The following is a 25,626-nucleotide window of genomic DNA, read 5'->3' as shown; positions in this document are numbered from 1 at the left end:
GACGGATTTCAGGTATCGAAAGTCACAACAAAACCTCAACTGGTCGCCTTTCTTTTTGGCCATCACTACTCCACACGCCCACGGTGACTTGGATGGTTCTATCATGTCATACTCTAGTAACGTCTCGATCTCTTTTCTACACGCGTCCGATTTGTGTGGGGTCAAGCGCCTCGCCCCCTCCCTGTGTGGTACCGCGTTTTCCTCAAGTTCTATTTCATGCTCCACGAAATTACAACACCCGATATCCGCCTTATGCCTCGAAAAAACTTCCTCGTTCCGCTCTAGTACGTCCTTGATGGCTTCGAGCTGTTCATCTTTCAGTTTGCCCCTCAAATGTTCGATCTCCGGCAGGACCGGTTTTTCATTTTGCATTTCATCTAGTGTGGGTCGCTCTGGAAAGTTCGAACAGCTCGAAAGACCATCATCCGTTTCTGACTTAAGTGATTTAATAAGACCTGAAGAATCTTTTATTTTCTGCAATCGTCTTAAGATACAAATTTTGTCCCTGTGATTGGGACAATCAACAACTTCATTTTGTTTTGAATTCTCAATTGTTTCATATCGAGTTTTAACCGGTAAAGCATATCCCAGTTTCCTCCCTCTTTGTATCGTGATCGGTATATCAAGGGTATTCAACAAGACACTGACGCAGAGGCCGCTCTTCGTTATCGAAAATGATCTTCCTAAAACAGCAGCACTTTGACTATTAGGATTCGGAACTATGCACACTTGCTTGTTGTCACTTAGTTCATTGTAATTTTTCATCCTCAAACTTACGATTGCCGCTTCATTAGCTTTTAGCCTCACCCTCCTACTCAAGAATACCGGTGCTTTGTTTTCATTTGCCATTATTAAATTTACCGGTTTGATTGCGTACCTCCTATCCGGGTTCCGTATCCTGAACATTGCGTTATTTAAATCAATCGTTACGTCGAAATTCCTGATGAAGTCTCTGCCCAAAATGAATTGGTCAGATTCATCTAGGTTTTCTACCACGATAAAGCTCATCCACAGGTTACGTTCCCCCAAATTGAGGGCTATTATCGGCGTCCTGCCCAGCACCCGTAGGGCCCCTTTGTTTGCAGCTGACAGCCGTATTCTCGAGTCTATCAAGTCACCTTTGTCAAAGCCCATCTTCTCCCAAGTTTCGATTGGTATAACGCTCAAGACTGCTCCCGTGTCAAGCAACCCACGCAACTGAGTCTTTTTGCCACTTATATCCAGCACGTGCCCTGTCACATCTGCCTCCGTCCCGATGTGCATTGCATCTTCCTCAAGCATGGCGCAGTGTCCAATAGATCTCACTTTCAATTCTTCTTTCCCTACGTAGATTTGTCCAATTAGGTCTTCGTCACATGTTATCATCGTCTTGGTATAGATGTTAATCCCATCTATATTTATCATCACCTCGTGTGGACCGTAAGCTTCAGTATATCTGCTATCAACACGTACCGACTTGCTGCCCCCTCTCATGAGTAGTGCTCTCAGTGCTCTAGAAGTCGTTTGTGGGCTTATACCACTCAAATAGTCTGCATACACGTCAATGTGCATTATTGTCTGGTCGCTCGGCTCGCTCAAGTTTCTGGTTACCTCGTGGCCGCCCACTGTGATTATCGACATTATCCTTGCCCCGATTTTCGATATGCCAAAAGGCTTACCTGTCACCATTTTCACAGTATTGCAATTCCCGGTCTTTGTTGAGCCCGGTACAGCCTCTGGTATTTGTTTCGATCCGGTTAATGCTTCGTTAAAATTCTGTCTTTCTATCTCCAGCTTTAGTCGTTGCTCTATTTCTTTCGCTGCCAGATCCTGTTTCACTTTGGCAATTGCTTCCGTCGCCGCTTTCTCATAATTTAGGTCTAGAGAGTTCCCTGCCGCGGATTCTATGGCATCATTAACATGTGATACAGCTTTCACTGTCTTCGTCGGCAATTCCGTGCTTGGTGCTCCTAAGTTCCTCGATTCAAATTCGTTTTGCCTGTTCCGCTGATTCTGCACCGCCGCTAATGCCAACTTATGTTTAGGGTGACTCTGGTCCTTGACCGCTTCCCAGAACAAGGGACAATCCATTCGGAAGTGCCTCTCCTGGTTACAGAAGAAGCATCTTGCGCCTATCTTAATGATTAAGCCACTATAGTACTCGTGTTCCTCCATCTGGCTCATGTCCTCCTCATCTGGTGCATATCCTAGACTCTTCATGCCTTGTTTGTATGTTGTGCAGTCAGCCACGTGGTGATCCGCCGACCCGCAGTTCGCGCATGATCTGCGCTTGTCCATGTCATCTCTAGGTTTGTACCATGACGACCTCTGCGGTTGACTTCCCCCTTGCGTGTTCCTGTTTTCTGAATACGAGTATTTCTTGGGTTTCATCAGCATGTATTCCCTTGATTTCTGTCTCATTTCTTCTGGGGTTGGTGCGCTGTCTTTCGACAATGTGTAGTATGTTGCTAACATTGTCCTTAAGTCGTCACTTTTTACCCCATCAATGAACTTCGAGGCAATGCTAAAGTTTCTTCTGTTTGTCGACTCCTCTGGGTCACTCCTTCTTCTCAAGCTCTCGAGATCATCTAGGAACCGATCTATTGACTTGTCGTCCCTCTGCCTTCTCTTTTCAAATCGCATCATCGCTTGGTGACCCTTCATGCCTGACCCGAATCGATTCAGCAATATCTCGAAGATCTTGTCCGCGGTATCGCGTTCTTCTTCTTTCTTCGCAACCACGCATTTTAATGCTGTGCCTTCTAAATTGCTGAGTATGACTGTGCATGCTTGTCTTTCATCGTTCAAGTTGTCTTGCTCTAGATGTAATCTCATCACTTCCACCCACGTGTCAATGCATCCATCTGAGTCGTCTTTGAATTCTTTTGGCTTCTTGAATGTTTTTCTTGATTTCCCATCTCTCCTACCGCTCGAGTTAGTGTTCCTCGTTGCGAAGGCCTCTAGAGTCCTGTTCATCATCTCCCAAGTGTTTGCCCATGTCATAGCATCCGGACCTGCGTTGCTGTTAGCTGTTGAGTCCCCCGGACCAGTCGTTGTACTTGACATTCCATTCTTCATGATTGTTTTAGCAGCTGTTGGTGCTATGCCCACCGTATCCCGGGTTAAGGGCAACGGTGTCGATTGCCGTTTGTTCCTTTGTGGTTCCACAAAGTCAACTCTGGTGCCTTGCGTGCGATCCGCTGCCGGTCTTTCTTGTGAGGTAGAATTACTCAAGATTGCATCCAATTTCGCCTGTATTGCACACGAACTCTCGGCCTGATTTTTGCTCATTGTGTCCATTCTCTTTTCCAGGCTACCTAATTGGCTGTTGACATCATCATATCGGTTTTTTAACTGTTGCAAATCTTTTTTGATGTTCTTATCTCGTTCTTCATTGGTAGTTTCTACATTATCTGACATCTCCTTGAGTCTCTCTTCTGTTGCCTTGGCCAGGTTAAAATAACTATCCAGATACTCGTTTTTGTTGTATCTTAATTCTTTTCTTATCACTTCTCTGTCCTCTTCGCTGTGCTTCAGCTTTTTGTCGATCTGATTCAGTTTCGCCATCAAGTCACCTAGCTCAAGAGTAGCCTCTTCATGGTCAGCCGTCGGTCTTTCTTCGGCCGTCGCTTCTGCTCTAGTTTGTTCCTCACTCGGATTGGCTTCTTTCGTCTTCGTGCTCACTGTTCCAAATGTCCGTGCTCTTTCAGCTTTTGGTTCTTCAGTCACGTTCTCTTTCGTTTTTATTCCGACCATCATCGCCAACCTTTCTGTAAAAGATGTGTTTTTTACTTGAGAGTCTTCTTTCACCGTTTCTTCGGTGTTGCCTATTGCATCTTCCACGTTGTCTATTGGTGAGAATTCTATGGGTTTCGAGTTTGGTTCTTCTGTATTGGGCATTGGAGTTGACTCCGTCGCTATTTTCCTTGTTTCATCAACACTTTGATCAGGTGTCTCTAGATCAATCTCGATGGTGGGTTCTACTCGTTCCCCTTCCATGCCCTCTCTTGCTCTCTCCGTTGTACTCCTTGTGCTGACCATATTAACTGAAAAGCTCTTCTTTGTTATCTTCGGACCCATTGATGTTGTTTTGCGTAGCGACGAATTATACTTTGCTTCGGTAGGTCTTTTTTCAGCTACCGGTACCCTGCTCCGCCTCATTATTTCTATTTACAATTGCTCTTATTTACAATTTTACTATATACACAATCCTAATCTAAGAATAAAATCTTTCGAGAAAAAAAAATTTCTTAAAAAAAAAATATACAACGTGGTGAAAACCTTGTTTCAGTTCTCTTTATTAACTTTTCGAGAAACTTTCCTTATTTGTGGTCTCAACCGTACCTGGTTCCAATTAGTCTTGTTCTATCTTAATTCTGTCTTAAAACACTTCTTGTAATTTTACTTCAATTTTTATACTGTCCCAAGACTTCCAATTGCCGTCCCTACTCTTCTTTGTACCGTCCCAGGCTTCTTTCTCCTGTCCCAAGACTGTTCGGTACCGTCCCAGTACTTTCCGGCAGTGTCCCAAGACTCTTGTCCAAGACTACTGTCCCAAGGCCAGTGTCCCAAGACTACTGTCCCAAGACTAGTGTCCCAAGACTAGTGTCCCAAGACTACTGTCCCAAGACTAGTGTCCCAAGACTAGTGTCCCAAGACTACTGTCCCAAGACTAGTGTCCCAAGACTACTGTCCCAAGACTCCCGTCCCAAGACCCTGTCCCAAGACCCTTGTCCCAAGACCCTTGTCCCAAGACCCTGTCCCAAGACCCTGTCCCAAGACCCTGTCCCAAGACCCTTGTCCCAAGACCTTGTCCCAAGACCTTGTCCCAAGACCCTGTCCCAAGACCTTGTCCCAAGACCCTGTCCCAAGACCTTGTCCCAAGACCCTGTCCCAAGACCCTGTCCCAAGACCCTTGTCCCAAGACCTTGTCCCAAGACCCCGTCCCAAGACCTTGTCCCAAGACCCTGTCCCAAGACCCTGTCCCAAGACCCTTGTCCCAAGACCTTGTCCCAAGACCTTGTCCCAAGACCCTGTCCCAAGACCCTTGTCCCAAGACCCTGTCCCAAGACCCTGTCCCAAGACCACTGTCCCAAGACTGTACTGTCCCAAGACTGTCCCCAGACTGCTCTGTCCTAAGACTTCTTCGGCACTGTCCCAAGACTGTTGACAAGTGTCTGGGTGGTGGGACTTCTTTCCTCTTCGTTATGGGGACTTATTGATTCGCCGTACCTTGTACCACCACTCAAGCTCTAGTAAAATTTTCCCAAAATCCTCTCTTAAAAGCCAAATGCTGACCCCCCTTTTTCTTATTTCTCTTTTTGGCTACCTCTATTTCAATGTTCCAAGTAACTTGAGACCAAAACCTGTGCGCAGGTATCTTGTGATCACCTGTTCGTACAAAATTTTAACACAAATCCTCACCAAAATGCAACAAAAATCTAAGCAAGAAAAAGTAATAAAAACAGAAAGATGAGCCCACCTAAAATTCAAAGGTGACAAATGTCTACCTTCTATCGAAAAAAATGTCTGGTACCTAATTGCCACGCGTTTCCTTCCCCCCTGCTAGCGATCTTATGGGGTATTACAAAAACTGTCTATGTCACTTCCCCCCTACCAATCCGACCAGGGTACCTTCCTTAACTCGAGTTCAAATTTCGATATCCACCTAATATTACCAACGCGTGTTAATGTCTAATGTAACTAAGTCAACGATGTCGACTAATTAGTTACTCTAATTTCCCTCCTTTTTACAATTTACAACCGCCAACCTCTAACTTAACCAGCCCCCCTTCTAACCTCCCCCCTTTTTAGCCCCCCTTCTTAAGCCTAAAATCACCTTAAGCGCCGGGTGCTAAACCTCTCAAGAGAAAACCGTAGACCTGTCTCCAGGCCTGCTCAAGTAAAAACGTTTCTCAAAACCGGGGGATATCGCTTATCCAATTTTACACTTATTTCCTATAATGTATTGTGAATTGTAACGATACCCGTTCTGCCCAACTTTAGAACTCGAGAACTGTCAAATCCTTCTTGGCTGCTTTCCCACTCGACTGATCACCTGTTCCAGCTCAGTCTCCTATTGGTTCAGTCTCCTACAGCTCAAGTTTTCCTGAACCAGTTTCCCACTCGGCCGGTCACCTGTTCCAGTCGAGTCTCCTATTGGTTCAGATCAAGTGCTCCTGAACAACCTTCCCACTCGGCTGGTCACCTCTTCCAGTCAAGTCTCCTTGTTGTCCAGCTAAGTTCCAAGCAATCTGAAAACCCTTGACAACGCCCCACACTCGGGCACTTTATTAAGGTTACTGGATTAAATTACTAGGTTGATCGAAACGATCGAACTTGTAAAACAGTATGGGTATACTATTTAATTAATATAAAGGTTTGATCCAACTAATCTGGTGTCAAAGTCACTGTCTTTTTTCGTTTTATGGTTTTTGTTCCTTTTTATCTTTTTGCTCGTGTTTTTGTCCCCCTAGTTGCCCCCCTTTACTCGGTTAGCTACGCCTCGTTCGGAAAGCGTACCAGGAAGTTTTCTCGAGTTTTCTTAAAAAGCTATCACGGTACAACCGGAAGGTTTGCACGTTCCCGTCGAACCGTACCGCCGGTACTCTAGAATGGGCATTCAGCCCGAAGTTGTCTCAAGTGGGTTCGACTCCGTAGTCTTGATGTCGTAAACACCCAGGAGCGCCATAAAAACACTATGTAACATTCGTCTACTGCAGTCACACATGAGGCTTAAGAAAAATAGGCCCTATAACCACTGGCTCAAGGGTCAGGGACACCATCTCTTGTGTTTTTCTACCTCAAGAACGGTCGGAGCCAGTTCGGTTCGTTTGTGACATGAGACTACTACCCGTTACAGCTTAAAGGCTACTACTAAAATATCCCCCCACTCTAGAATTAGAAACGTCCCCATACTTAGGTCTCTAGATACCCAAAATACATGAACGCCGTTAAGAACCGGGTTGGAACAATCTGTTAAGTTACTTTTTATTAGACAGTGGAACTTTGATCCATTTCAGATGGATCAACCTAAAACTCGCCTTACCTCAACATAACAATTATAAAACACACTCTAGAAATTTAAATTAGTACTCACATTGTAGCACACTCAAGAAGGGGAAGTACTTCAGTCGGTAATTAACTCAAGAATTAAATAATGTAACTAAATGAGTTTTAATGTTTATCAGTTTCAATAACGAGGACAAGTCTTAACTCTAGGATATAGTTTCTCGTGAACCATTGGGACACTCAAGTTGTTCACCTTTCCGTCGAAGGTTCACTCTGGTCCAGCTCAAATAATCGTTCTCTCGGAAATACTCTGTCCTCTATTTCAGATGGGACAGCTCTACTCTTGTTCACTATGATGGAAATTGCGAATAGCAATTTCCTACCGATTTCTCTGGCAACTTTCCCGCGTTTTTTACTCGAACGTTCTGACTTCTCTTTTCTGATTTTCAGTTATCGCGAGAAAATCGTGCATGACAGGTTCCGTTCGAAATTTTGAAAAATTAAATTTCATTCCAAAATCAAGTGTTTTTTTGCTTCTCTCAAGGTCAAACTTCCGAATATGACCGACTGGCCGTTTTTGACGTTTCTTAGAATTGTTACGTCATCAATTCGAATTTTTAAAATTTAGGAATTCCCAAATCCTTCGGCCTTCCCGATTTGTCCAATCGTTCGAACAACACTCTTATTCCTTCAAAATCGCCAATTCGGAAGGTTCACTGCTAAAATTTCGAATATGCTGAATCTGCATTTTGATCCATTCTGGTCGAATGTCACACTAAAAGTATAACTGGGGTCTATTAACTAGCTTATATGCACTATACAATTCTTTTATATAAAGGTGTTTTAGATTGGCATGGCTAATTTTTTTGTCATTGTTTTGTGTATGTTTTGTGGGTGCGTTACAAACAGTAGTGAATATTTGGTATCAAATTTCTGGTCTGATACTGTTAATTCTACAACTTGTGGGAAAACAAGACCTGGCCTCATTAAATATTCGGAAACCCTTATGGGTGGGGAATGCAATGTGTCATATGACAATGAAGGTCAAATACTAAAGAAAACCCTCTGTCAATCTATTGTTTTGTTGGTTGGACTTATTTGCACCAATGAAACTTCATCAGTAACTGATCCTGGGAATCAACTTGAAACAGGCAGTATGACAGTAAATGGTAATGAACTTGGAAATGCCTATTTGTATCAAGTAAAAAACATGTGATCAGAAAGGAAAATGTTTTGTTCAGAAGCTTGTGGAGATGGTGGGATTCCAAAATGTAGGAACGTTGGCCTCTTTCAAAAAGAAACAAGTTTTTCCATCAGTGAGAATTTTGACAAAATTCTTAGCAATTGCTCCGATGCATGTGCTAAGATGGGATCAGTGTGCTCAAATTTTGTCAGTTACTGTAGGATTGCTTACGGTGAGTTGATGCCATTGTTTCAAAAAATAAAACTAACCCTAAATGTAAATAATTGATTAACAGGCTTTTCCTGATGATTTAATTCTTGATTGCTTGGCAAGTAGTTTATCATTATCCGATAAATTTGTAGATTACTTCTAGTTTCAAAAATGGACTCTAATAAGCTGAAGTCACCGGAGTTGTATCAAATTGTCCAGTTTTCTAGTGATCCAGTTTTCTCTGAATGGTATAACTTTAAGAAAAAAGTGGCAAGCCTAAACATATCTTGAATTCAACGAGCTTTAGAGTGAAGGTTCCCTTGATTTTTGGTTCCCTTGATTTTTCACCCTTGGGACAAATTAACCGCTATTCGAATTTTTGTTTATATATAGAGGCAATTTTTCTAATTCGGTTTGGTAAAGTTTCAATTTTTTGGTTTTTCTTTTTTCGGCTGAATAGGTTTCGACCAGAGTGTTGTCATCGCCTTTACAATCCTTTTTTCGCGATATCTGCCTTTTTACATTTCGCGGATTTGCTTATTTAAGTGTACCGCTTACTCGTTTAATATTTTTTTTGCTAAATTTTTTATAGAAAGCTTAACAATTTTAAGAAAAACTGAGAAAAGTTTTGTGCGGTTTACGAACAGCGCAGCGCATATTATATGCCTGCTGTGGTGGCCAGTCAATAAGCAGAGTGGTCTAAGAGCAGAATGGGTCCAAGAGCAGAAAAATAGAAAAATATCAACTTCTTCAAGCTAATCGGTAAAATAATAATCAGAAATGTCAATAATAGCAAAGCAACGAATATTTTATGCTTTCAAATAACATGTCGGAAGGGCATCTTAAAATTAGTGTTGTCGTCTCGCTTTAAAAAAATTTTTGACAAAATTCACAAAAACTGTTATTTTTTACATTTTTTTCTCCGGCCGGAAGAGTCTGTTATCTTTGCTGAAACTGGCTACTCGAGTTTCAGTAGGATGACACTAATCATACAAAAAAGCCTATTGGAAATATTACTTGAAAAGAAAAATTTGAATTCTTGATTTCCGATTCAGAAAAACTTGATGCTCTATGAGGCTTGCCACGATTATCGATGCTCTTTTATACTGTGATGTCATCAATCATATTTGCCAAAATCAAAGCTTTTTGTTGGTGGAAGAGGAAAAAATGATTTTTTTAAAAAATTTTGTTATAAGTTAAAATATAAATTTTAGATATTTGAAGACAAGAGGCTTCACTAATAGCTTGTTTTTGAGAGTAAAATGAGAAAAAAAAAGATTTCGACAAAAATTCTACGGAAAAACTGAGCAAAATATCTTGGAGCTCAATTACCCGCACCTTACAGAAATCGATTAACATAATTTTCAACAGAGAGGCAAACACAAGCGAAAAAACACAAATAAGTAGCTTTTAAACGGAGGCGGAGCAATAAGCAGAATGGTCTAAGAGCACAATGGGTCCAAGAGCAGAAAAACAGAAAAATGTTGACTTATATTGGTTTATACGGGCTAATTGATAAAACATTATTAGAATCGTCAACAATTACCAAGAAAACGAATAAAGTATGCATGAATTTACTAATTAAATTTTTTGATTACTTTTTTAAAAAAATTCTTGATCAAATTAATCTAATTTACAGACTAACTAATAAAAACTGAAGTTTTTCTGTTTTTCTGCTCTTGGATCTATTCTGCACTTGGACCATCCTGCTTATTGCTCCGCCTCCGCCTGCTTATTGCTCCGCCTCCGCCTGCTGTTTTTACCCAGACAACTCGAGCGATAAAATCACGCAAAAAATTATGTTCATGATGTGGAAACCTTGAGTTGGAGTTTTGAAAAATAACCTGCGATCATTTTCGGTAAACTTTTGGGGATTATTTGAAAACTCAAACCGCTTTTCCGCTTTTGTTATGGCTTTGGAATTTTCGGGATCGCTTTTGCTTATACTACTCGATTGGCCCCTTTTGTTACACCTTTTGCTTCAAGCAGGACAGTACTCTGGTTTTGAACATTATTTTGTGTGTGTGTGTGTGTGTGTGTGTTATGAGGGTGAGAAAAATTTACTTACTTTTTATTTGTCTTAATTTTGTTTACACTTGCGATAAGCAAGGGTTTTGCAACCGGGTATTAGACTTTTTTCCCTTAAACAACTTAGTCCACAAAATTCGTACAAGAATTTGTTCGCAAGTGTTTTACTGCAGGTAAATGTAGTATTTGCGTATTAGGTATGGGCCTTGTGTGCCTGTTATGAATTATTATAATTTTTTTTCGGCACTTGAGTGTCGGCTTTATTTCCGTCGGCTCATTTTCCTAATGATTTTTTTAAAATACTTTTTGTTGGTTTTTCTAAGAATGGTTGAAATGTTAATAAATGTTTTGGACACGTCTAAATCTATTCCCAGAACCTTCCTAATACCAGTGAAAATTTTAAAAATGAAAAACAAAAATCAAATCAATTTTTTCCTGTTGTTTTTAGTTTGCACAATAACTTTGGTTTTAACTTTTTATGCTTTTGTTTGTTCAGTCAGCTGTGTTTATCAAGTTTTTTTTGGTTTAGGTTATTGAGTTTGTTTTTTTTTTCGCATTTTTTTTCATCAATTCAAAATATGTTCTCATTGCTTTTTAGCTCAAATTGTTTTGACAAGTAGCTGTTACAATTGAAAATCGAACGAGAACCAAGCAAGCCTGATTTTCCAGCAACTAAGAATCAATTAAGTTCAAAATTTTTGATAATTCAAACTAAAATTGCTAGTCGAGTTCATCGTTTTGCAAAGTCAATTTGAGTTGCTGTCTGCTAATTTTTTGTTCTCCTGTTTTGCGTAGTTTCATTGTGTTAGGACAGTAAAAATAGTACCGAGCAATCTTGAAGTGCTGTCAAATCAGAACTTATTATCATCAAAATTTTCCATAATTTTATTTGGAATTGCTTGTCGCATTTATCATTTTTCCTTTTTTGATCGCTAATTAAAATTTTTCTCACTCTCATCTTTCTTAAGAATACTCCAATGGCATATCTTTTGCTTTAATTTTGAGTAACTTTTTTAAAAATTATTTTGGTAAACCGTTTTTTTTTTTTCTGTCAACGTGTTCTTGTCCGCTCGGATTTTCTTTTTTTTTGTGGAAAAATCGGCGTTTTTTTGGCTTCATAGCTTTTCAAAATTTTAGATTTTCCCGTAAACTGTGTCTAGTTCTAGTTCTTATGTTATTTTCTGTTTCATTCGTTTTTTATCAATTTTTGTTGAACTAATAAAAATAAGTTTTAAGTTTTTGAATTATTGTCGAATTGGTTTTCAAAAGTTTTTTCGAATTATCTTTTTTTTTTTACAAATGTTCTATTTTTTTTGAATCTTTTTTCATTTTGTTTCATTTGACGCACGAATAGGGTTTTCGTGTGCGTGTTTTGAGAGTGTGGGGACTAATGAGGTCTTGCTGAACTTTTCGGCTCAAAGGTTTTCAGCTAAGTTTTTTTTTGGCTTTGATACAGCCTGGTAAATTTCCTTTCGATGTAATGTTTTATTCTATTGTCCTGGCACGTTTTCGTTTTCAAACTAACCTTATTCATTTTGATAGATGTAGTATTTTCAACATTTTCGATTTTTATTTTCTGTTTTGTATCGGTGATGCGAATCTCAGCTCCGCCTATGTGTTACAATTTTCCGCTCATCTGTCGGCTATGTTTGGCAATGGGTTCAGACAGCCTTATTCTCAAGGGATGGTATAAGAAAAAATCAATTGATGAAAGATGAGTCCACGTCGAATAGGTTTCTTTTAACAAGTACAATGCTCAGAGTTTTTATAAGCTAATCAACTTCCTGCATAGCTGGGAATCACTGTTTTTTAAATGCATATATTGGTGGGATGTAAAATTCCAAATTTTCAAGCGAGTGTAGAGATTGTCAGAAAAATTTTCTGTCCCATCTCTGTCCTATTTGCGAAAGCAAGTGTTTTAGATCATGCTACCTATTTTCGCTCTGAAATTTTTCTTAATTTTCGGATGTGTATCGTATGGATTTTTAAAGATGTTGTATATACTCGTTTACTGTGGTAATTTTATTTTTTATTTTTACTTCTTTTTTCAGTGCAAATCGCACATTTGTTTTACTTATAGTTTTTTCACTTATAGTTTTTTACTTATAGTTTTACGTATAGAAATGACTCAGGCAACTAAGCGGACAAAAAATAAGCACCAGTCAAATTCAAGCGCAAAATTTTCAGGGTGTTTTTTTTCGCTGGTTTGTTTGGCTTATGTTTTATTGAGTAAGTGACATAGTTAAGCGTTCTTTCAAAGGATAAATAGATATTTAAATTGTTTCCGGAGGGGGAGCGCAAAATTTTAGATTTTCAGACCTTTCAAAAGTTTTTCAATTGAAAGCAATTTTGCTCAGAGATAGTCTAACCTACTTTTGCCGGCTTAGTTGCCGATAAATTTTGTGTCTGAATTTTTATTAAATGCCAGTTATGGTGTTTTGTCAAATTGAACATCATTCCAAACAATTTTCTGAAAATTTTGTAGTTTTTTCGAAATGTTCTAATTTGTTTTGGACGTAGTGGCTTTTGCTTCATTTCCTGTCTGCTAGCTTGCAATGCTGTATGTGTGGTATCGCAAGTGGTGCGAAGCTCTGCTTCGCCTCTGTGTTTAGAAATTTCAATGTAGCGTTAGAAATTGCATAGCATCTGTTTTCTGCTTAATTTGTGGCTAGTGTTTGGCGCCTATTAAGCTTCCGTGGCTGAGTGGTTAGTGTGTGAGTTGCTTAATCTCTAGGTCACAGGTTCGAATCTCAGATGTTGCTGAATTTTTAAACTAATTCGAGGCTTATTTCTAATTTTTGTTCTTGCTCTTCATAGAGCTGCGTTTTGTCGTGTTTCGCCTCTGTGTGAAACATGCCACAGAGCTGCTTCGCTTCTGTAACTATGTATATCTAATGATGTTATAATATTTTTATGAACTGATAGAAAAGAAAACATAAAACGTTTGACATACACTTGTGTATTGAAATTAATTTCGATGTGCAAGTAAAGTGTTTTTTTTTATGTGTAGACCTTTGTCGTCTGAGTTATGTATGTTGCTTTTTCGCGCTGAATAATTTCTGAATTGATTATAAATAAAGCAATCAAATGATTTTGTCGGACAATTTGTTATACCTGAAAAAATTATCTTCGAAATTGATATGGCTGGTGCTTAGTTTTTGTCGACTTAGTTGCAAAAGCACGGAGTTTTTTCATGATTTAACCTAAATGGTAATTTTTTCTTTTGATTCAAGTTATAATTGAAAGAGTGATGCATTCCTGCAATGGTCTACTAAACTGAGCTCCAGGAATTTTGCCACAGTTTTGAATAATCTATAATTTAGCTATGCTATATTTAAATGCGTGTGACATGAATCTTGACTTGTGCCATGTTCAAGCGTTTTTTGCAATGGTTATGCGCATAACGTATATCTTGCCATGTATAAAAAGCTCAGTCGATTTTCCAGTTAATGAATAATAGGCCACCTGCGAGGCCCGGATGTAAGGCTGTAGCTGTGATGTGAGCGTGGAAACGGAGGAGGAGGGCAGCACGTTATAGGGCAGTGTAAAGGTGACATTCATCCATCTATACATTATGAAACGGTTTTTCGTTTCAGCATTTATTCCACCAAATTTGTGAGCAAACCTATGGTGGGCGCTTTCAAAGTTATTCCATGGATTACAAAATTGGCCTCCAAATATGAATCCCCAATCCTTCAAGTAAACGAGATATGACAATTTTTGCGATTTTGCCGCAAAAAATACAAAAACCTGAATTTTAAAAACTCCAAGTTTAGATTTCCCAACGTTTTAATTGGGTGATGCCAGGGTATTCTCTAAATGAATGCAAATCTTGTTTTTAGAATTGATTGCTCATTGCCTTTGAGTTCGCGAGTAGCAGAGGTTGAGGCTGATCAGGGGGTGGGGGGTGGTGGGAGACCCCCATGCTTAAGATATGGAATAGAACATCCGGTCTCCCAGCTATGTTTTAACATTAGGTATAGAGTCTACAATGTATTAAGATAGGGAATACCAATGGTACGGTTTCAGTGTAATGGTGTGAGAAAGAAAAACGTTATTTTTTTGGACTTTGTGTAGAAGTGTCTAGTTTTTTCGCAAAAATCTCGGCGCGCGTTATCTAATTGTTAATTATTACTGGTTAATTACGTGTAGGTTGTGTAATTAAGGTTACGTATTTAGTTTTTTGGTACATGGTAAGTCAATGGTAAGAGTTTTTGGGCAAAAACTTGGAATCTTTATCAAAAAAATCTTTCAAAAAAAACTAAAACACGATAAGATTTGATATAATTTGAACTAATAACTCATTAATAAGATAATCTATGGATTTTTTCCACAATTTTCACTCAAAACATTAGAATATGATAAAATTTACCCTAATAAGCTCAGAAGCAGGTTAAATACGGTTCTGAATATCAAAGGGAAAGCTCATAATTCCTTTAAGCTTCATTAAACTTCAAAAAAGTCAAAGTTTTTGGAAAAAAATGGAAAAATTTTAAGTATTTGGAAAAAATTGCAAAAATTTCAAATTTTTGGAAAGAATTGCAGAAATCTCAAGGTTTTGGCTAGTTTTTTGTTGCTTCTGATCTAATTGAATAAAAAGTAAATACGTTTAGAGTCTAAAATTAAGCTCAAATTGTATTTCAATTGGCATCATGTTGAGACACATACAAAACTTTGAATAGAAATATGGAAATTCATGGAATAGAAATTCTTCTCTCAAATTAATGAAATACGATAAAATTTACCATAATTTTAGCTTAAAAGCGGTTTATTTAATGCTGTGAACATTTAAAGTTCGTATTAGTCGAATCAATATTGATACTTCCGATTTCTCGGGAAAATAAGGTAGTTAATCGTAATTTTCAAGAAAGTAAAAATTAATCAAATCTATCCAAAGTTTTCCATTTGTAAAATTTCATTTGTGTAATTAACTGAATTTTTGTTCAATTCAAGGAGAGTTCACCTAAAAATCTCAATTCAATTGAACAATATGAGCAATATTTATTGAAATTTCTATATCAAACTCCATGATCCAGCTCCTCAGTTTTTTCTCAAAGAATAACCCAAACTTGTACAAAATTACAACTTCTGAGACGTTTTTAACATTATTAATAATATTAAGTTTCAGATCATTGATAAAAATTGAGTATTTTACTGCTTAAATTGACTAAAAGTTGGGTGTATTTATCATAACAGTAAATTAGATTGTATGATATTCAACAAAATCTTCTTCAAAACCGATGATTATCTCTGTTGCTTCTACAACATAATTTTTCACGGTTTTTCCGTAGAAATTTGCAATGTCTTAAGCTTTTTCTTGCTTTCTGCTTATTGCATGTTATCGCTCTTGCCCTCACTTTGCTAGAAAGTTTAGTCAGAACTGAGGAATTTAGGAGAAAATAGTATCAATTGAACGAACAATTTGTTGGCAGAGATAAAATTAGAACTGATAACGTCTAATTATTACCATGTAATTTGTACATGTTCTCCTTTAGATGCCCTTGTTTAGTTACTACAGCAAGCTGTTTCAGCAAAAACCCAACTTTTGTGATCATTAACAATCACTTTTCTTGCAAAATAGTTTGTAAATTGCTTTTTATTCTTGTTTTTTGTCGGAAGGTTTCTCAAAAATGTCGAAGTGAGAAATAATCGGTGCTATTTTAAGCATTCGAAAGCACATGTATATTTTGAGAATATAAAGGTGTGTTTTTACGTTGATTTCTTAGAAAAAATTAAGAGCAGCTCTATTGTTTATAATCTGCAAAACCTTCGGAAGTAGAAATACGCAAGGGGAAGTTAGTTCCATATTTCTGCAACATTTATAACATCTAAAAGATCTGTTCTCAAAAACATCGATTAAGGAAAGGAAATCAAGGTGCAAACTGTAACATTTGAATAATTTTGCGAAATTTATTCAGCAGGCTCCATATTATTTTCTCTAAAAATCTTTCTACATCAAATTTTTTTTATCCAAAAGAATGAAATGTAGATCTTGAAAGCAAATTTTCGATTTATGCGTCATGTATCATCTTCCAAAAGGTGTTGGAGTTGGGTTTACTTCACAACCAATTATTTTCAAAAAATTTGAATTTATTTTTAAGTTAACCTAGTATATCAAATGATAAAAAAAAATTCCGAACATTACACTTTAATGTTGAATTTTTTTCTCAAGATGTAATATATTAGCTAAATTTTAATTAAAAAATCTCAAAATTCCTAATGAAAATAAATTGAGTTTCTATCTCAATTTGATATTTTCTCAGTTTCTGCTTCATCTACTATCTTCCAACTTAATCCAGTTTGAACAAGGTTCTATTTGAAAATTGAGTTTTAGAGGGAAAAATGTATCATTTCAACGAACGTTCACTAATCCGAAGCAGAATTAATACCATAAATCCTTTTCAAAAAAACTTCAAACTATTTTCTCGACCTGATAGCTGTATGTTGCTGTTTCAACTCTTAATTTCTATATTGAAGTAATTTTTTTGTTGAGAATGATGTATTTTTTTATCTTGAAATTTTCAAATGCTAGCAAAACATACATTTTTTCATCTTTTCCAGGTCAGTTATCAATTGTTTTCTGAATCGTTGAAAAAAGCAAAAGAAAACCATAATACTTAGTAAATCAATCCTCAATATCTGCTACGCACTACTCTATGTTTACTTTTACAAGCACTAAGTAAGGAAAACTTAAATATGGTCACTAGGCAAAACCTTTCAATTAATCAATGTTTTATAAATATCCAGTTAAGCACTCTTTAGCATATGTGATTCAATTTTACTACAAATTTATCGCAACAAAATCTCTGCAAGCTTGCAAACAATGTTTTTACTGTAGATTAAAGGTTTTTGGATCGATTTCTTTTGAAAGTATTGAAAGTTTCACGATAATTTGAACTCGATTGTTGCTGGTGTTATCATCAATCAGAACCTTTGAATAAAAAAAGAAATGACAGAAATAGAATAATGATGAAAAAACCGTATATTTTCTAGAAGTTTTTCAAGTTAGTGTATAGACTTTTCAGATTCAGTTAAAATTATTTTTCAAAGTATTTTCTGTTTTTATTAAAAATATATATTTTTTCCTTCTCTCGGAGTCTGTTTGCAGAGTTTTGAGCATATAATTTAACTTTATGTTGACATTGCTTCTTCTTAATTTGATTAGAAAGTTCCTCGCTGCTATATGTATAAAAGTTACAACTGGAATACTTCAAAACGTCACAGTGCGTTCGATGTCTTGACGCATCTTTACGTGTGTATTCTCTTCCACATTCAAGACATGCAACTCTTTCGTTTCTATTCAGTGACGGCATCTCAATAAAGAGAGAAAGAAAAAGTGAGAGATTTAGAATGTCCCAATTTTTTAGAAAAGAAAAGTTGAATAGCTTCAAAAAATGAATAAAAGTAAAAAAAAACAGCTAATTTCTTAACCAATTGTTTTTAACGTGAAAGAAAATCAGAATAGATATACTATTTAGCCCAGCTGAAGTAAAATTCATCCAATCTAACCATGGAGTTTTCAAAAGTTTTGCTATCAATCAATCAGAATCGAGCATTACTTACAAGGAAGTTTTCATCTTTTTTGATATCAACCAATCGGAATCCAGCTCTTTTTATAAGGAAACTTTTTTCTTTTCTGATATCAAACAATGAGAATTGAGCATTCCTTCACAGTAATTTTTGTGGTAATAACCAATCAGAATGAAGTATTCACAGATTTTAAAATATTTTATAGATCAGAACAAAACTGTTAATTTTTGATTTATGCTTCATGTATCATCTTCCAAAAGGTGTTGGAGTTGGGTTTACTTCACAACAAATTATTTTCAAAAAATTTGAATTTATTTTTAAGTTAACCTAGTATATCAAATGATAAAAAAAATTTCCAAACATTACACTTTTATGTTGAATTTTTTTCTCAAGATATTAGCTAAATTTAAATTAAAAAATCTCAAAATTCCTAATGAAAATAAATTGAGTTTCTATCTCAATTTGATATTTTCTCAGTTTCTGCTTCATCTACTATCTTCCAACTTAATCCAGTTTGAACAAGGTTCTATTTGAAAATTGAGTTTTAGAGGCGAAAATGTATCATTTCAACGAACGTTCACTAATCCGAAGCAGAATTAATACCATAAATCCTTTAAAAAAAAACTTCAAACTATTTTCTCGACCTGATAGCTGTATGTTGCTGTTTCAACTCTTAATTTCTATACTGAAGTAATTTTTTTTGTTGAGAATGATGTATTTTTTTATCTTGAAATTTTCAAATGCTAGCAAAACATACATTTTTTCATCTTTTCCAGTTCAGTTATCAGTTGTTTTCTGAATCGTTGAAAAAAGCAAAAGAAAACCATAATACTTAGTAAATCAATCCTCAATATCTGCTACGCACTACTCTGATTACTTTTACAAGCACTAAGTAAGGAAAACTTAAATATGGTCACTAGGCAAAACCTTTCAATTAATCGATGTTTTATAAATATCCAGTTAAGCACTCTTTAGCATATGTGATTCAATTTTACTACAAATTTATCGCAACAAAATCTCTGCAAGCTTGCAAACAATGTTTTTACTGTAGATTAAAGGTTTTTGGATCGATTTCTTTTGAAAGTATTGAAAGTTTCACGATAATTTGAACTCGATTGTTGCTGGTGTTATCATCAATCAGAACCTTTGAATAAAAAAAGAAATGACAGAAATAGAATAATGATGAAAAAACCGTATAATTTCTAGAAGTTTTTCAAGTTAGTGTATAGACTTTTCAGATTCAGTTAAAATTATTTTTCAAAGTATTTTCTGTTTTTATTAAAAATATATATTTTTTCCTTCTCTCGGAGTCTGTTTGCAGTTTTGAGCATATAATTTAACATTATGTTGACATTGCTTCTTCTTAATATGATTAGAAAGTTCCTCGCTGCTATATGTATAAAAGTTACAACTGGAATACTTCAAAACGTCACAGTGCTTTCGATGTCTTGACGCATCTTTACATGTGTATTCTCTTCCACATTCAAGACATGCAACTCTTTCGTTTCTATTCAGTGACGGCATCTCAATAAAGAGAGAAAGAAAAAGTGGGAGATTTAGAATGTCCCAATTTTTGAGAAAAGAAAAGTTGAATAGCTTCAAAAAATGAATAAAAGTAAAAAAAAAAACAGCTAATTTCTTAACCAATTGTTTTTAACGTGAAAGAAAATCAGAATAGATATACTATTTAGCCCAGCTGAAGTAAAATTCATCCAATCTAACCATGGAGTTTTCAAAAGTTTTGCTATCAACCAATCAGAATCGAGCATTAATTATAAGGAAATTTTTATCTTTTCTGATATCAATCAATCAGAATCGAGCATTACTTACAAGGAAGTTTTCATCTTTTTTGATATCAACCAATCGGAATCCAGCTCTTTTTATAAGGAAACTTTTTTCTTTTCTGATATCAAACAATGAGAATTGAGCATTCCTTCACATTAATTTTTGTGGTAATAACCAATCAGAATGAAGTATTCACAGATTTTAAAATATTTTATAGATCAGAACAAAACTATGTTTATGAAACTTCCAATCAGTTATTATTACTGAATTTTTCTGCCATGACTGACATATAAATTTGACACCAAAGTGAGATAAATGAGATTTCTTGTCTGGTTTATTTTGTTTTTCCGATACTCAATTCAAATTTTGAAATTTCGATCAAAAATTTATTGATTTGTTCGATTTCTAACCAATGAAAAAAGAAATCACCAAGAAATATATTTTATTATTTTCTTTTTAGTATATTGTAATATAAACAACTGGAAGTCTTTTAAACTTCGATAATCGATGAAAAGATATACTGACAAATCTAGACTTTGTGTTTGTTTCAAATACAAAACAGTAATCGAAATAATGTTCCTTATCTCCAATTTTTGCTTCATAGGCTCTTCCGTTGTTTTTTTTTTACTGATAAACCACTCAATCTGAGTTAACTCTTCTAAATAAAAATATTGTTGATAAATCTGGTAGTACTCTTCTTCTGGTTTATTTCTGATTTATCTCCTCTCCACCTTTTTAACAAAATCATTGAACTTTCTGTGTTTCTATACAAGTTAAAACCAATACAATCTCTATCAACGTCATCTGTCCACCACTCTTGTAGTTTTTTGCAGTAGTTCAATTCTAAAATCTGGTGAATGTCAATATCAGATATTGAAAACGCTTTTGATAGAAACATTTTTCTTAATTAAATAAACAAAGGAACTTAAAAAACTCGAGTTGCTTTTATCAGTTTTAGTTTATCTTGTATCACCATAAAAACTTTTTCCATCATTTAGAAATTGATGTAGCCAATCAAAAACTCAAATTATGGCAAAAAAAAGAAATTAACCAATTAAATACAGAAATTCAAAAATTATTAAAGGTTTTCAACTACCTTCTTCTTTGTAATTTTGTTCAAATCAGACAAAATTTACCTAAATTTAGAAAAAAAAAATAGTAATTAAATAATTTTTTCTATAATTTTTTATGCAATAACTGACTGATAATAGGTCAATGTTTTGTGTCAATTTCGATTAGTTTGAATGTTTTGTCTGACTTTTCCTCAGATAATATAGCTCTAAATATACACTTCAGTGAGAAAAAATAGTTTTAAACCAATAATATTTCAATTACCAAACATTCAAAACATCAAAAAGCATTACTGAGGTTTACAATTATGAACAAACATAAAGTCTCCCAAAATTTAACACAGTTCTTTGAATTCGTTCAAAGTATAGTTGACATAGGCAACTTGTTTCATTGCTTCATTCTCTTTTGCAGTGAAGAGTCGAATCAATGTAGGGAGGTTTGTTAACATTGTACTTCTTGATCGTGACACAAACTTGTCTTCTATTGTAAGTTGCTTTGTCATACACTTTGTTGCAGTTGGCAAGCTCCTGATCCATAGTTGACTCCTCGTCAGAAGTGAGTTCCAATATAGGAACGAGTCCAAGGTTTTCAGCATCGTGATTAACAGTATTTCTAATTGCCGAAATTGCTTCTCCGTCTTTTTCACCAAGATAGACTTGTTGGGACTTTTCAAATTGTCCCAAATCATTAATTTTTAATAGTTGAAAGCACGGTTCAAAATACATTTTTCCTTTGTAGGATTTTGGAACCAAACAAATCTCCCAACTCTTTTTTGATTTTTTGAAAATTCAATATAATTGGGACTAGTGTCCTTTATTGAGGACATTTTTGAAGAGTAAAGTGATCAGATAAGGAGAAATGAGAGAAATGATTTTGAAATTAAATGAAAATGGAAGTAAACAAACTGAGTCATCTCGATTTCCATATATGGAAGTAGTACCAAATATGGAAGGTTTTATATGAGTTTTCCCTATATGGAAAGTGTGTAGGCGTTACTTCTATATAAATCCAAAGTTTTCAGCAAAAATCATTCTTCCCAATGGCAGCTGCTATGTGTCAAGCTCTTCCCAGCTTGTATTCAGAATACAGTAAAAAAATCGCTATTACGAAAAATACATAGTAACCCAAGATTATTGTGTGTCTACCCACAATTCTTTATGTTCTTTGGAGAATTGTAAGTTCCATTTGGTTTTAATAGGAACTTCTTTCAACCAAATTTTGCAGAGAATAGATAAATATATTTTCATATATCAGGAAATTGACTGTCTGTACACTTTGTTCAAACACAGATTCCATTCAAGTATTGTTACATCAAGCGGAGAAGTGTTCAATCAGCTTAATCGAGCAGTTCAACATAACTTACGATGGAAAGGAGCTGAAAAGATGCCCAGTATTGCAAAGAAAGGACTAATTCGGAAAAAATACAAGAGACATTATCTAAGTTCTAATCAAAAACTTGCTTCCACTTAACCTCATGGTTCAGCGTTTCTGGACAGAATTCGAAAAATTCAGAATTCAAAATATGAGTCTGATTTGTTGAAGATTATTGAATGTTTTTATTGATTGTCGTGGTTTTGTGAATAGTGATTATGTAAGCTTTGTGATAAAATAATAAACTCTCACAATGTTTTCTTAGTAGTTTGCCCTGATAAGTCTTTAAAAACTAAGCTTTGGTGCAGAAACACTTAATTCATATGAAAAGAAAAACCAATTTACAAACAAATGGGAAATTTTAAAAAATGTGTAAAAAAAGACAAAAATTGAGTTAATTTTCGAGTTCGTTGTCACTTTCTTCTTCATGTGCCACACCATGTTTTCTTCTAAACAGAGCTAAGTTATCCTGTTGAACCTTCAATTTTTATTTCTTGTACCTTCTATCACGAATTGTTTCAATTTTTCGCCAATCATGTAGGTAAGTTCTTAAGGGACTGAAGCAATTCTTCGGATCTCTGTAGAAGATGTCAAATTCAACCATTTCTTCAAAAATAGTCATTTGTAGTAAATGTTCACTTGTAAGCAAATGAAAACTAATTCCGTATCTCAGATCCACAACTTCATCAAAAAATTTTTCATTTGAATCATATGAAAACCCGTACTTTTTTCTCGAAGTCGACTTAGACATTGCCAATTCTTTTCGAAATTCTCTATTTCTTTTACTCTCGAGTTCTCTCCATTCTGAAAGATCCATGATAATTTGCTCACTAGCCTGGGAGATTTTATTAAATTTGAGAATCCAAATACTTAAATCTTTTGCATTTTTTTCCAAAACTTTTGACTTTTTTTGAAGTTTCATTAAGCTTGAAGGCATTATGAGCTTTCCCTTTGATTTTCAAAACCTTCTTAACCTGCTTCTGAGCTCATTAGGGTAAATTTTATCATGTCTTAATGTTTTGAGTGAAAATTGTGGAAGAAATCCATATTTATACAATTTTTTTCCAAAAATACTAAACTTTTTGCAATTTTTTTTCAAAAAACCTTGGTTTATCGAAGTTTCAGTAGGTTCAGCATTGTTTCAAAAAATCAGGTTATCCAATTAAAAGTTTTTAGATCGAATTATATCAAATCTTATCGTGTTTTAAAGTTTTTTTGAAAATTTTTTTGATAAAGATTCCAAATTTTTGCCCAAAAACTCTTACCATTGACTTCATGTACCAAAAAATTAAATACGTAACCATTATTACAACCTACACGTAATTAACCAGTAATAATTAACAATTAGATAACGCGCGCCGAGATTTTTGCGAAAAAACTAGAAACTTTACACAAAATCCAAAAAAATTTCGTTTTTATTTCTCTTACCATGACACTGAAATCTTACCATTGGTATTCCCTATCTTAATACATGGTAGACTCTATACCTAATTTTAATACATAGCTGGGAGACCGGATGTTCTATTCCCTTACTTAAAATATGGGGGTCTCCCACCACCCCCCCCCCCCCCCCCCTGATCAGCCTCAACCTCTACTACTTTCGCGAGTTTGAAAAAGCTTGGATTGAAAAATTTTGCCTGGGTGTTGTCAGAGTACTTTCAGCAGGTGCAGATATGTTCTACTTTACGTATGTTTCATCAAATGTTTTTTGTTTCCGAGATATGACGTTTTTTTGATATTGTAAAAATTGAAAAACTCTTTTAAAAATAGAAATTCGTGACTATCACGGGGCATTTTTAAGGCACTCACAGAGGTTGCAGATGTGGCCGCCAGTTTTGATTGATCAGGTTTTTTCAGTTGTAGCATTTTGATGTGCGGTTTTTTCAATGGTTTTGAAAATATTTTTCTAAAAGTTCAGTTTTTACTTAGAAAGTTTCAAAGAAGTCTGAAATTGCGCTCGATTATACAATTGATTGCAGTAAGTGATTTTGGTTGAGTCATTTGCAATTGATCGCAGCAAAGTATGAAAATTAAATAGGAAAAGTCCAGTAGAAGAGGGTTAAAGTTCCCAAAGACAAACAAAGCAGCAGGAAATGATAATATCCCCCCGGAACTTTTTATTCATGGCCAACATGAACTTCTTCCCCACTTGCAACGCCTTCTCTCACTTATTTGGAAAGAGGAGAAGATTCCAAATGACTGGAAGACAGCAGTCATAGTCCCCATCCACAAAAAAGACGACAAAGCCAAATGCTCAAACTATCGTGGCATCTCACTCTTGAATATCGCTTTCAAGATCTTAGAGGCGATCCTTAAAAACAGGCTCGAACCAGCCTATGATACAGTTGCTAGAGACAACCAGGCTGGCTTCAAAAAGAAGCGCGGATGTCGCGATCAAATATTTGCAATCAGACAAATAGTAGAACAAAGACACGAATACAATAGACAGACTGTTCTCGTATTTATTGACTTTAAAGCTGCGTTTGACAGCGTCAACCGCGAGACAATCTGGTGCATCCTCGCGAGTCACGGCCTCCCATCCAAAATCCTCCAAATCCTAAGAGCCATGTACACAGAAACGTTTAGTACAGTCAGGGTTTACAACTCACTATCTATCCCATTTGCCATTGTCTCAGGGGTCAGACAAGGTTCGATACTTGCACCATTCTTGTTCAACCTTGTAATCGACTGGGCATTGCTCGAAGCAACGGAAAACCAACCCCTTGGCATCGCCCTTGACGATATGGTAATTACAGATCTAGACTTCGCTGATGATATCTGTTTACTTGAAGACAATATCAAAGACGCACAGACACTTCTTGATCTAGTCACTCGCGCCGCTGCAAAAGGCGGTCTTGAAATAAACACATCTAAAACGAAATTCTGCTCTGCTTATCCTGGAGACCAAATGACCTGCAATGACGCCCCCATCGATAGGGTGAATACTTTCACCTACCTAGGCAGCAACCTGCAACTCGATGGTGACGTGTCACACGAAATCCAGATCCGCCTCGGAAAAGCAACAGGACGCTTCAAACAATTAGACAAGCTCTGGAAACAAAGATCAGTCCCGACCAGAATCAAATCGAAAGTATACAAAGCATGTGTCGAAAGCGTGCTCCTGTATGGATGTGAATCCTGGCCAGTCAAGGCATCCGATACTCAACGCCTCGACTCCTTCAACTGCAGATGCCTGAGAAACCTTGGTGCCCCGACAGACACCATGAGTTCCACCGTACAACAAAGACGCCTCAAATGGCTAGGGCACACCCTACGCATGGAACCCAACATGATACCCAACGCATGCCTGGAATTTGAGAAAGCCGACAACTGGAAGAGACCCCCCGGTGGAGTAAAGAACTCGTGGAGACGGTTAGTGAAGAAGGAACTCCGCCCATTCTTGAAACCCCAAAAAATGACCCACAAGAACTGGGAGGCAAGCTGGTTCGATTTGGCCA

The 25,626-nt window shown here is 36.1% G+C and overlaps 1 protein-coding gene across 1 annotated transcript in view; it reads left to right on the top strand.

The window, feature by feature from the left end:
* LOC134839416 (uncharacterized) overlaps positions 1-25,626 on the top strand; it is a 541,178-nt gene that overhangs the window by 506,176 nt on the left and 9,376 nt on the right. The window contains exons 2-3 of the mRNA XM_063854955.1: positions 7,838-8,159; positions 8,232-8,405. Of these exons, the coding sequence (XP_063711025.1) occupies positions 7,844-8,159; positions 8,232-8,405 (490 nt within the window). The 5' untranslated portion in view covers positions 7,838-7,843. The remainder of the gene's footprint in view (positions 1-7,837; positions 8,160-8,231; positions 8,406-25,626) is intronic.

Source organism: Symsagittifera roscoffensis, chromosome 2 (assembly GCF_963678635.1).
Source record: "Symsagittifera roscoffensis chromosome 2, txSymRosc1.1, whole genome shotgun sequence".
Classification (NCBI taxonomy): Eukaryota; Metazoa; Xenacoelomorpha; order Acoela; family Convolutidae; genus Symsagittifera; species Symsagittifera roscoffensis.
The sequence above is the reverse complement of the archived record's forward strand: the minus strand, read 5'-3'. Positions and strand labels throughout refer to the sequence as shown.